Source organism: Heptranchias perlo, chromosome 38 (assembly GCF_035084215.1).
Source record: "Heptranchias perlo isolate sHepPer1 chromosome 38, sHepPer1.hap1, whole genome shotgun sequence".
In the NCBI taxonomy this organism is placed as follows: Eukaryota; Metazoa; Chordata; class Chondrichthyes; order Hexanchiformes; family Hexanchidae; genus Heptranchias; species Heptranchias perlo.
Window position 1 is genome coordinate 8,474,917 of NC_090362.1, and position 12,359 is coordinate 8,487,275.

General features: G+C 49.6%; 1 protein-coding gene across 2 annotated transcripts in view; it reads right to left on the minus strand.

Moving 5' to 3' along the window:
• Positions 1-12,359, minus strand: part of kti12 (KTI12 chromatin associated homolog) — a 32,004-nt gene that overhangs the window by 12,083 nt on the left and 7,562 nt on the right. For both annotated transcript variants that reach the window (XM_067973384.1, XM_067973385.1), the window contains exons 2-4: positions 10,863-10,914; positions 7,223-7,275; positions 3,967-4,022 (exon numbers count right to left, since the gene is read on the minus strand). In XM_067973384.1, the coding sequence (XP_067829485.1) occupies positions 3,967-4,022; positions 7,223-7,275; positions 10,863-10,914 (161 nt within the window). The remainder of the gene's footprint in view (positions 1-3,966; positions 4,023-7,222; positions 7,276-10,862; positions 10,915-12,359) is intronic.

Below are 12,359 nucleotides of genomic sequence, written 5' to 3' on the forward strand. Positions count from 1 at the left end.
TCAGCGGCCGCGAGAGACTCTGGACAGTCAGTCAGCGGCCGCGAGAGACTCTGGACAGTCAGTCAGCGGCCGCGAGAGACTCTGGACAGTCAGTCAGCGGCCGCGAGAGACTCTGGACAGTCAGTCAGCGGCCGCGAGAGACTCTGGACAGTCAGTCAGCGGCCGCGAGAGACTCTGGACAGTCAGTCAGCGGCCGCGAGAGACTCTGGACAGTCAGTCAGCGGCCGCGAGAGACTCTGGACAGTCAGTCAGCGGCCGCGAGAGACTCTGGACAGTCAGTCAGCGGCCGCGAGAGACTCTGGACAGTCAGTCAGCGGCCGCGAGAGACTCTGGACAGTCAGTCAGCGGCCGCGAGAGACTCTGGACAGTCAGTCAGCGGCCGCGAGAGACTCTGGACAGTCAGTCAGCGGCCGCGAGAGACTCTGGACAGTCAGTCAGCGGCCGCGAGAGACTCTGGACAGTCAGTCAGCGGCCGCGAGAGACTCTGGACAGTCAGTCAGCGGCCGCGAGAGACTCTGGACAGTCAGTCAGCGGCCGCGAGAGACTCTGGACAGTCAGTCAGCGGCCGCGAGAGACTCTGGACAGTCAGTCAGCGGCCGCGAGAGACTCTGGACAGTCAGTCAGCGGCCGCGAGAGACTCTGGACAGTCAGTCAGCGGCCGCGAGAGACTCTGGACAGTCAGTCAGCGGCCGCGAGAGACTCTGGACAGTCAGTCAGCGGCCGCGAGAGACTCTGGACAGTCAGTCAGCGGCCGCGAGAGACTCTGGACAGTCAGTCAGCGGCCGCGAGAGACTCTGGACAGTCAGTCAGCGGCCGCGAGAGACTCTGGACAGTCAGTCAGCGGCCGCGAGAGACTCTGGACAGTCAGTCAGCGGCCGCGAGAGACTCTGGACAGTCAGTCAGCGGCCGCGAGAGACTCTGGACAGTCAGTCAGCGGCCGCGAGAGACTCTGGACAGTCAGTCAGCGGCCGCGAGAGACTCTGGACAGTCAGTCAGCGGCCGCGAGAGACTCTGGACAGTCAGTCAGCGGCCGCGAGAGACTCTGGACAGTCAGTCAGCGGCCGCGAGAGACTCTGGACAGTCAGTCAGCGGCCGCGAGAGACTCTGGACAGTCAGTCAGCGGCCGCGAGAGACTCTGGACAGTCAGTCAGCGGCCGCGAGAGACTCTGGACAGTCAGTCAGCGGCCGCGAGAGACTCTGGACAGTCAGTCAGCGGCCGCGAGAGACTCTGGACAGTCAGTCAGCGGCCGCGAGAGACTCTGGACAGTCAGTCAGCGGCCGCGAGAGACTCTGGACAGTCAGTCAGCGGCCGCGAGAGACTCTGGACAGTCAGTCAGCGGCCGCGAGAGACTCTGGACAGTCAGTCAGCGGCCGCGAGAGACTCTGGACAGTCAGTCAGCGGCCGCGAGAGACTCTGGACAGTCAGTCAGCGGCCGCGAGAGACTCTGGACAGTCAGTCAGCGGCCGCGAGAGACTCTGGACAGTCAGTCAGCGGCCGCGAGAGACTCTGGACAGTCAGTCAGCGGCCGCGAGAGACTCTGGACAGTCAGTCAGCGGCCGCGAGAGACTCTGGACAGTCAGTCAGCGGCCGCGAGAGACTCTGGACAGTCAGTCAGCGGCCGCGAGAGACTCTGGACAGTCAGTCAGCGGCCGCGAGAGACTCTGGACAGTCAGTCAGCGGCCGCGAGAGACTCTGGACAGTCAGTCAGCGGCCGCGAGAGACTCTGGACAGTCAGTCAGCGGCCGCGAGAGACTCTGGACAGTCAGTCAGCGGCCGCGAGAGACTCTGGACAGTCAGTCAGCGGCCGCGAGAGACTCTGGACAGTCAGTCAGCGGCCGCGAGAGACTCTGGACAGTCAGTCAGCGGCCGCGAGAGACTCTGGACAGTCAGTCAGCGGCCGCGAGAGACTCTGGACAGTCAGTCAGCGGCCGCGAGAGACTCTGGACAGTCAGTCAGCGGCCGCGAGAGACTCTGGACAGTCAGTCAGCGGCCGCGAGAGACTCTGGACAGTCAGTCAGCGGCCGCGAGAGACTCTGGACAGTCAGTCAGCGGCCGCGAGAGACTCTGGACAGTCAGTCAGCGGCCGCGAGAGACTCTGGACAGTCAGTCAGCGGCCGCGAGAGACTCTGGACAGTCAGTCAGCGGCCGCGAGAGACTCTGGACAGTCAGTCAGCGGCCGCGAGAGACTCTGGACAGTCAGTCAGCGGCCGCGAGAGACTCTGGACAGTCAGTCAGCGGCCGCGAGAGACTCTGGACAGTCAGTCAGCGGCCGCGAGAGACTCTGGACAGTCAGTCAGCGGCCGCGAGAGACTCTGGACAGTCAGTCAGCGGCCGCGAGAGACTCTGGACAGTCAGTCAGCGGCCGCGAGAGACTCTGGACAGTCAGTCAGCGGCCGCGAGAGACTCTGGACAGTCAGTCAGCGGCCGCGAGAGACTCTGGACAGTCAGTCAGCGGCCGCGAGAGACTCTGGACAGTCAGTCAGCGGCCGCGAGAGACTCTGGACAGTCAGTCAGCGGCCGCGAGAGACTCTGGACAGTCAGTCAGCGGCCGCGAGAGACTCTGGACAGTCAGTCAGCGGCCGCGAGAGACTCTGGACAGTCAGTCAGCGGCCGCGAGAGACTCTGGACAGTCAGTCAGCGGCCGCGAGAGACTCTGGACAGTCAGTCAGCGGCCGCGAGAGACTCTGGACAGTCAGTCAGCGGCCGCGAGAGACTCTGGACAGTCAGTCAGCGGCCGCGAGAGACTCTGGACAGTCAGTCAGCGGCCGCGAGAGACTCTGGACAGTCAGTCAGCGGCCGCGAGAGACTCTGGACAGTCAGTCAGCGGCCGCGAGAGACTCTGGACAGTCAGTCAGCGGCCGCGAGAGACTCTGGACAGTCAGTCAGCGGCCGCGAGAGACTCTGGACAGTCAGTCAGCGGCCGCGAGAGACTCTGGACAGTCAGTCAGCGGCCGCGAGAGACTCTGGACAGTCAGTCAGCGGCCGCGAGAGACTCTGGACAGTCAGTCAGCGGCCGCGAGAGACTCTGGACAGTCAGTCAGCGGCCGCGAGAGACTCTGGACAGTCAGTCAGCGGCCGCGAGAGACTCTGGACAGTCAGTCAGCGGCCGCGAGAGACTCTGGACAGTCAGTCAGCGGCCGCGAGAGACTCTGGACAGTCAGTCAGCGGCCGCGAGAGACTCTGGACAGTCAGTCAGCGGCCGCGAGAGACTCTGGACAGTCAGTCAGCGGCCGCGAGAGACTCTGGACAGTCAGTCAGCGGCCGCGAGAGACTCTGGACAGTCAGCGGCCGCGAGAGACTCTGGACAGTCAGTCAGCGGCCGCGAGAGACTCTGGACAGTCAGCGGCCGCGAGAGACTCTGGACAGTCAGCGGCCGCGAGAGACTCTGGACAGTCAGCGGCCGCGAGAGACTCTGGACAGTCAGCGGCCGCGAGAGACTCTGGACAGTCAGCGGCAGCAGGCCTTTGCTCCATTGTGTCAGTTTAGCTCAGTGCTGTCCTTTAGCCTTTGAGTCACAAGATTATGAATTAAATCAAAACTCCAGGACTTGAGCAAATAATCTAGGCTGACAATTCAGCGCAGGGAAATTTCACGATTGATGGGCTTGTCTTTCGAATGAGACATTAAATCGGGGCCTCATCTGCCTGCTCAGGTGGATGTAATAAAACCCATGGTACTATTCAAAGAAAAGTAGGGGAGTTCTCCTAGTGTGGTCAGCGTGGACGGGGAAAAGGCAGAATGACTGGAATTTGTGGGAGTGTTAGATTACACCAGACCTGAGTGGGCAGCTGTACAATAAATAATGTATACAAATATATTGACTTTATTTATGGTACAGGGCTACACTGCAGAGCTTTACATATAAAACATCCTGCAGTGTAGCCCTGGCCATTTGGTGGCGTTTCTGAATCTAACCTGCAATCTCACACATTCACTACCAAAAATAGATGTTAATGGCCACTTACCAAACAGTGTGGGGTCTGTGCATGCTTTATCAGACAGAAGAGTTCATATCTGTAACCTATATTTAAAAGAGCAACAGTCACAGAGATGCACATTGTTCTAATAAAATTAGACACAGTGAGTCAATATTTTCACATCTCCAGAAGAAATGTTACATCAAAAGTAACTCGGATATGGACTCTTGATTAACGGCCCCCCATTATCAGCTCAGCTGCTAGTTTATTGCAGGGTCCCATCCATTTGACTCATCACTTTAGACAAGCTAAATAGGCGGCTTCTTCACAAACTTACAAGCATGTTCTTTGGATGTCTCCCTTGTACCATCAATCCCAGCCCCACACCTCCCTCATTACCCCCACTTATCCAATCAGTAATTGGCTTCCCACTCGCATTAATAGCCACCGAGAGGGGCTAAGAAAGCAAGTTAAAAATATCACGTCCTAAAAGAATTCCCAACCGGACTGAAAATATAAAAGCATATGCACTAATTAAAGGCACGGCCTCTTTCTAAGGGAGCATGTTTTATTTAAAGTACTTATACTGAGTCAATCCTCCTGACAGACTTGGTGATCAGGCACTTGTAGCAGACAGATTCTGCAGACAAGTGACCAGGCAGCCTGTCCCATTAATGGAATCTGGGGGGCTAGACCGGTCACTGGGGGCTGGGATCTCTCCCATTCAGCTCCAACTAACCCTACAAGGTGGACCCAGCTGGAACATGTAGCGGGAAGCTTATCGGTTCTGTGTGTGGGCAGATTCCGTGTTTTTTTTAAACTAGTTAAACTAACCCTGTTCATAATTTTTGTGGGGGTTGGGGGAAGGAAAGGGAGGGGTTGGGGGAAGGATGAAGGAGGGCGGAGGGGGGGGCGGGGGAAGGGTCTCCAAGCCTGGGCCATACCAATCTCCATCTAAGCTCACTGCCAAGTGGCATGTGTTCCTACACAGAAAGTGATTGTATGCAACTCCACCTCAGACTATCAGAAACCTGTGAGGATTTTAGTAGCTGGGTTTGGAGACTCTAAAGGGGTTGTGGACTTCCACTTGTGTCAGAGATACTCAGGATCCAAAAAAACAAATAAAGCCAATTCAGCATCATCCCAGGGAGTTACTGGCAAAGCCAGTATTGATTGCCCCTCCCTAACTGTCCATGAGAAGGTGGTGGTGAGCTGCCTTCTTGAACCGCTGCAGTCCTTGTTGGTTCTCCCACAGTGCTGTTAGGAAGGGAGTTCCAGGATTTTGACCCAGCGACGATGAAGGAATGGCAATATATTTCCAAGTCGGGATGGTGTGTGACTTGGAGGGGAACGTGCAGGTGGTGTTGTTCCCTTGTGCCTGCTGCCCTTGTCCTTGTCCTTGTCCTTGTCCTTCTAGGTGGTAGAGGTCGTGGGTTTGGGAGGTGCTTTGTCCTGGATGGTGTCGAGCTTCTTGAGTGTTGTTGGAGCTGCACTCATCCAGGCAAGTGAAGAGTATTCCATCACACTCCTGACTTGTGCCTTGTAGATGGTGGAAAGGCTTTGGGGAGTCAGGAGGTGAGTCACTCGCCGCAGAATACCTAGCCTCTGACCTGCTCTTGTAGCCGCAGTGTGTGTGTGGCTGGACCAGTTAAGTTTCTGGTCAATGGTGACCCCCAGGATGTTGATGGTGGGGGATTCGGTGATGGTAATGCCGTTGAATGTCAAGGGGAAGTGGTAGACTCTCCCTTGTTGGAGATCAAATATTACTTGCCACTTATCAGCCCAAGCCTGAATGTTGTCCAGGTCTTGCTGCATGCAGGCATGGACTGCTTCATTATTTGAGGGGTTGTGAATGGAACTGAACACTGTGCAGTCATCAGCGAACATCCCCATTTCTGACCTTATGATGAAGCAGCTGAAGATGGTTGGGCCTAGGACACTGCCCTGAGGAACTCCTGCAGCAATGTCCTGGGGCTGAGATGATTGGCCTCCAACAACCATTACCATCTTCCTTTGTGTTAGGTATGACTCCAGCCAATGAAGAGTTTTCCCCCTGATTCCCATTGATTTTAATAGGGCTCCTTGGTGCCACACTCGGTCAAATGCTGCCTTGATGTCAAGGGCAGTCACTCTAACCTCACCTCTAGAATTCAGCTCTTTTGTCCATGTTTGGACCAAGGCTGTAATGAGGTCTGGAGCCGAGTGGTCCTGGCAGAATGCAAACTGAGCATCGGTGAGCAGGTTATTGGTAAGTGCCGCTTGATAGCACTGTCGACAACACCTTCCATCGCTTTGCTAGTCTAGTACCTTTTTAAAACAGCGTGATAAATCTTAATTACTGCCAAAAAACTTCTCTGGCACTGAAAATGAACCACTCTAAGTATACAGTCACATTGCTTCAGCTTTTAATTGTTATTGGAGAATTAAATTTAAAAAACATATAAATTAATTTTTTTAAAAACTTTTTCTGTGTCTCTTTTATCCCTCTCTCTTAATCCAATCTTCCTTTCCCTCTCTATATTTTGCTTACTGTCCCTGATGTGACATTCAATTCACTATTCGAACTTACACTACCTGGTTTAGACTGCGCTGCTCATTAACAATTCTTCAATTTAATTGGTTAAGGAGATACACAATTGCTTGCCCTGTTCACACAGGTCCCAGATGCCCTGTAGAGGGGGCCGCACTGAATGGATCTCTAATTTACAGCAACTTCCAGTGCAAAAGCTCATGGAAATTAAACGGACAAGGGCAAGTTTAACGAACAGCACGTTTGCCGGCTACAGTAAAATCTGGCCCAACATATTTGCTCTCATTGTTCACAACACCGTATCGTAAAACGATCCTGAAGTGACCGTCAGCCAAGTATCTCATTATAGGATAATAGTGGCAAAGGTAGACATTGAGGCTCCTATTCAAGCCTATGCCACTTGACCAAGTTACTACTATTTGAGGGTAAACTTCTCCATTATTCGGCCCTTGCCACACACCAACTATAACTGACCTACCGGACCTCCAACACTGCAACTTTGAACCTATCACTAGCTGCAGCACGACACTGGTCCAGGGACTAAACGCTCTCTGATTTACCTTCCATTTTCACGGTAGATAATCACCTGGCCTTCCTCATCAATCCCTCGCACGCAGTTAACACCAGAAACACCGGGAGAAGGGGTAGGTGGGAGCAAATTGCAGCACTCTACACACCAATGATCCATTCTGCATACCATTCCTCTCAATTAAAAATAAAAAATTAGGAACACATTCATACACCAAAGAACCAGATTAATTATTACCATCATACCTTTGATGTAATTTAGAGAATCCACAATTACTACATCTTCCTTATTGATTTTTCTGGGGAAGAAAGACATAACAGTACACAGCATTACATGAAAATACACCACATAGCTTATGAGGTTTTCTATTATCATTTGGGTGCATTATTTTGAATTCCACTTATAACAGTACCAGCCTAAAAACCATGCAAAAAAAAGTCTATTTTTATTATTTTTTTCTTCCCTGAACAAGCTATTTTCTCCCCAGTCTTGTGCACCATGGTGTGAAAGTTACCTGGTCCCAACTGCTCACCTACAGGATTTTGAGCCTGGGTATGAGGTAGGCATAAGCCCCCACCCCCCCCCTCTATTTTTATGCTTCGCTGTAGGGGAAATGCCTAGCCTCTGCCCAGTGCTTGCACACAGCTGAAACTGGTAACGCAGCACGTGGTGTCCGAGAAGGGAAAACCCAGTTCCAATCGATGCTCGTCCCATCACACCACCGACAAGCGTACGTTGAAATCTGGGTTATTTTAACCAATAGTGAAATAATGAGGTATGTGTCTTGCCAGCCAAAAGCAATCTTGTGAAAGGGAAATCATTTTTGACTAACCTATTAAGAATTTTTTGAGAGTGTAACTAGCAGGGTAGATAAAGGAGAACCAGTGGATTTAGTATATTTGGATTTTCAAAAGGCATTCGATAAGGTGCCACGTAAAAGGTTGTAACACAAGATGAGGGCTCATGGGGTTGGGGGTAATATAGTAGCATGGATAGAGGATTGGTTAACGGACAGAAAACAGAGAGTAGGGATAAACGGGTCATTTTCAGGTTGGCAGGCTGTAACTAGTGGGGTGCCGCAAGGATTGGTGCTTGGGCCTCAGCTATTTACAATCTACATTAATGACTTAGATGAAGGGACTGAGTGTAATGTATCCAAGTTTGCTGACTATACAAAGCTAGGTGGGAAAGTAAGCTGTGAGGAGGACACAAAGAGTCTGCAAATGGATAAAATAGGTTAAGTGAGTGGGCAAGAAGGTGGCAGATGGAGTATAATGTGGGGAAATGTGAGGTTATTCATTTTGGTAGGAAGAATAGGAAAACAGAATATTTTTTAAACGGTTAGAAACTATTAAATGATGGTGTTCAGAGAGGCTTGGGTGTCCTCGTACAAGAAGCACAAAAAGTTAGCATGCAGGTACAGCAAGCAATTAGGAATGCAAATGGAATGTTGGCCTTTATTGCAAGGGGATTGGAGTGCAAAAGTAAGGACGTCTTACTACAATTGTACAGGGCTTTGGTGAGACCTCACCTGGAGTACTGTGTACAGTTTTGGTCTCCTTACCCAAGGAAGGATATACTTGCCTTAGAGGCAGTGCAGCGAAGGTTCACTAGATTAATTTCTGGGATGAGAGGGTTGTCCTATCAGGCGAGGTTGAGTAGAATGGGCCTATACTCTCTGGAGTTTAGAAGAATGAGAGGTGATCTCATTGAAACACAAAAGATTCTGAGCGGGCTTGACAGGGTAGATGCTGAGAGGTTGTTTCCCTTGGCTGGTGAGAGTAGAACTAGGGAGCACAGTCGCAGGATAAGGGGTCGGCCATGCAAGACTGAGATGAGAAGGAGTTCCTTCACTCAAAGGGTTGTGAACATTTGGAATTCTCTATCCCAGAGGGCTCTGGATGCTGAGATACAGATTTCTGGATGCTAGGGGAATCAAAGGATATGGGGATCAGGCAGCTAAGTGAAGTTGAGGTTGAAGATCAGCCATGATCTGATTGAATAGTGGAGCAGCCTCAAGGAGCCATGTGGCCTACTCCTGCTCCTATTTCTTATGTTCTTCGAATCTAACAAGAGCAACGTAGCTCCGTTCAACAACGATGAGCTGCTTAGTAGAGGAAAGTAGAACTGTAGAAGCATCTCTGACACATGGCATTAGGCTCTCCAGTGCAAGACAAAAAACACAAAATGCTTCGCAACTCAAATGCGTGCTGATGGCAAGCTCAGCGTTGGATATCAGAATGAGAGAGAGTGCGACCACCAGGCACAAGATGTAATGTTCTTTATCCGTTAAAGGAGTCAGAGAAAAGTTTGTGTCCATTAGTCAGACTGAATCCATCACCAAAAAAGAACCATTAATCTTTTAGGGACTAATGGATTTTAAACTCTAAAATCAAACACTTAGCCTGGATCATGCAGCAGGTAAGAGCACTGTCCTTGCATTCTGCTGAACTTCACAGAGCATTTACAGAGAGGAATTATACAGAATTTTTTTTCCCCTTATTGGCCCTGGGTTTTTTTCTGTTTGTTGCCTCTCCCAGGAGATTACATGGCTGCAGGGGTGGGTGTGAGGGGGGGGGGGGGGGGAGGTCGGGGGAGGGAAGAAGTGTTTAGCCATGATGGTCCGGCCGTTATGGTGTGGGGTGGGCTCGATGGACCAGCTGGTCTTTTCCTACACGTCAATTTTGTATGTTTGTAACTGGTTTTGAAACTGACCCTGATGGAGGAGGAAGAAAGACGATCACAGATTTTTTTTTGGCAGTAGGGAGGGTAACAGGGAAAGGTGATTAACCTACAACGTCTCATTCATTGCACCTGATCTTAACCGCACTGTCATTGGGAGGCACCAACCGCAGTGCATCCCCCCCCAGAGAGAACTGCTGGAATTGCTCAGGTCCTCTTGCACATTTGTTTGTGGTTGGATCTACAGAAACACTGCCAAAGGCCTGGGATGCCAGTCAGCCCAACCTTGTTGGGTGGGGGAAAAGGACAAACCAGGAAGAGGCTTCCAGAGCATAGGAAAGAACAAAGAAAAAAAAACACAAATATAATCTTAGTTTATTCTGAAGTGTCCTTTCACTTCACAGAACAAACTCCATTATTTACTGCATAGTAGACTAACAGATCAATATTGTGTGCAATACTTCACATAATAGTTAAGACTGGAACTGGGGCAATATGCTGAGTACGTTAGTGACAATCATAAGTGAGTGATTTTGGCCTGCGTCAACGTGAGAGAAACACAGACCCTTCTCCAGTCCCTCCCCTGATGAATATTGTGTTTGTTCAACTGATTATCAAAATTGGAGAGTTTTTTTTTAAAAAAAACAATTGGTTCTTCCACTTTCCTTACGATTTTTGGCAGAATATGGAGTATGAATTGTAAATGATCTTTACTTGTACAGTGGGTGATTTCTGTAGTGGCTATGGGTGTGTTACCGACCCATACAGGCCACAATTCACAATGCTTTGTAGTTTTGCTTTCTTTGAGAGAGTATTTTAAAAACGATCTTTAGGTCAACTGTTGTGCTTTAAGTAAAGAATGCCAGTATTAGGATGGACCAAACTCTCCAGAGCTAATGAGAGGCAGGGAAGAGTAAGAACGTGTCAAGCTGTGTGAGGATAGGCACAGAAAGCAGATACATGGCAGAAGGTACATGCAGAGGACTATGCGTGGGCTGTATAGCACTGGCAGGTACAGAGAAATGGCAAAGAATTTACACCCTGGCATAAGCAGCACTTGGCTTATGCTGCAATGCAACTGGTTTCATGACATTTAAAAGCTTTAGTAGCTTACATTTTTTAGAAACGGTCTTAAGATTAGACCATATCTGTACCCCAACAGCAAAAAAGAATTGAGTTGCAATCATGTGACAAGTACAGTACCTTTCTACTTCTGCTTTCAGTGCTCCCCGCAGGTCCTTCTCCTTCCGAGAATCTATAAAACAAAATGGAGCAGCAAGTGATTAATAATTAATGATGAGTTTAGTCTCACTCCAGGCAAGTTTCAAGCAAATTCAAATTATACTCCTTCAACAGACCCCAGGGTGATGAGTTAATGTGTACACAAAACCATTACTGGAGTAGAAACAAAAAAGGCTATTAAACAAAGCTTTTTTTTTCTCAGCGCATTAATTGCTATGCATAAAAAAAAATCTAAACTATAAATAAAGGGTCCATCATGGGCCAGGAAATAGATGGAAAAATAACATTGGATCCTGAAATAGGACTTGGATGGGCAACTTTCTCATTGCCACATTCTTAACTTTGATAGTGTGCCTATCTGCTCAAATTCCCTCTTACTAACTTTGTAAAAAATGATATTCACAGTTTCCATAGCATGCTTTTGGCACCTTCTTGGGATGGTTACATTGATACTTTATTTATCTGGGAGGTGGTAGTGAGTTCAGTGGACACGTCCTCCTGGGGTATCTGATATCACCTCCTATGAATCCACACGATTATTAAGACAACAGAGCCACTTAAAATGTGTTTTTTCACTCCTTACTGTGGCAACAGAACACTCACACACTTTGTAATGTTCAGCAATACAGCAGCATTGGTCGAGGCCGAGGAGGAGCTGGCCTGCCCATAAGAAGCACAAGAGAGGAGGTTTATGGCATTGAATGGAAAATGGGAGAAAATCCAAAATTACAAAAAGAATTACTTTTCATTCTCACAAAAAAAATTGATGACTCCTTGTCAAACTCCCAAACTAGAGGAAATTGTCTTTCCCCGTTCACCTTCACAAAACCTTTCATAATTTTAAAAACCTCTATTAAATCTCCTCTTAGTCATCCCTGCTCCAATGGAAATAATACAAGTATCTCAAGTCTCTCCTCATAACTGTGATTTACCAACACTGGCATCATCCTGGTGAGTCTACACTGTACACTCTCACATAATACCTGTGAGAGTGTACAGTGTCCTTTCTATACCGCACTTTAGGAAGGATGTCAAGGCCTTAGAGAGGGTGCGGAAGAGATTTACTAGAATGGTGCCAGGGATGAGGGACTTCAGTTATGTGGAGAAACTGGAGAAGCTGGGGTTGTTCTCCCTAGAACAGAGAAAGTTAAGGGGAGATTTGACAGAGGTGTTCAAAATCATGAACAGTTTTGGCAGAGTAAATAAGGAGAAACTGTTTCCAGTGGCAGAAGGGTCGGTAACCAGAGGACACAGATTTAGGGTGATCAGCAAAAGAGCCAGAGGTGACATGAGGAAACTATTTTTTTACACTGCAAGTTGTAACGATCCGGAATGCGCTGCCTGAAAGGGTGGTGGAAGCAGATTCAATAGTAACTTTCAAAAGGGAATTGGATAAATACTTGAATGGGGAAAATTTACAGGCTATGGGGAAAGAGCAGGGGAATGGGACTAATTGGA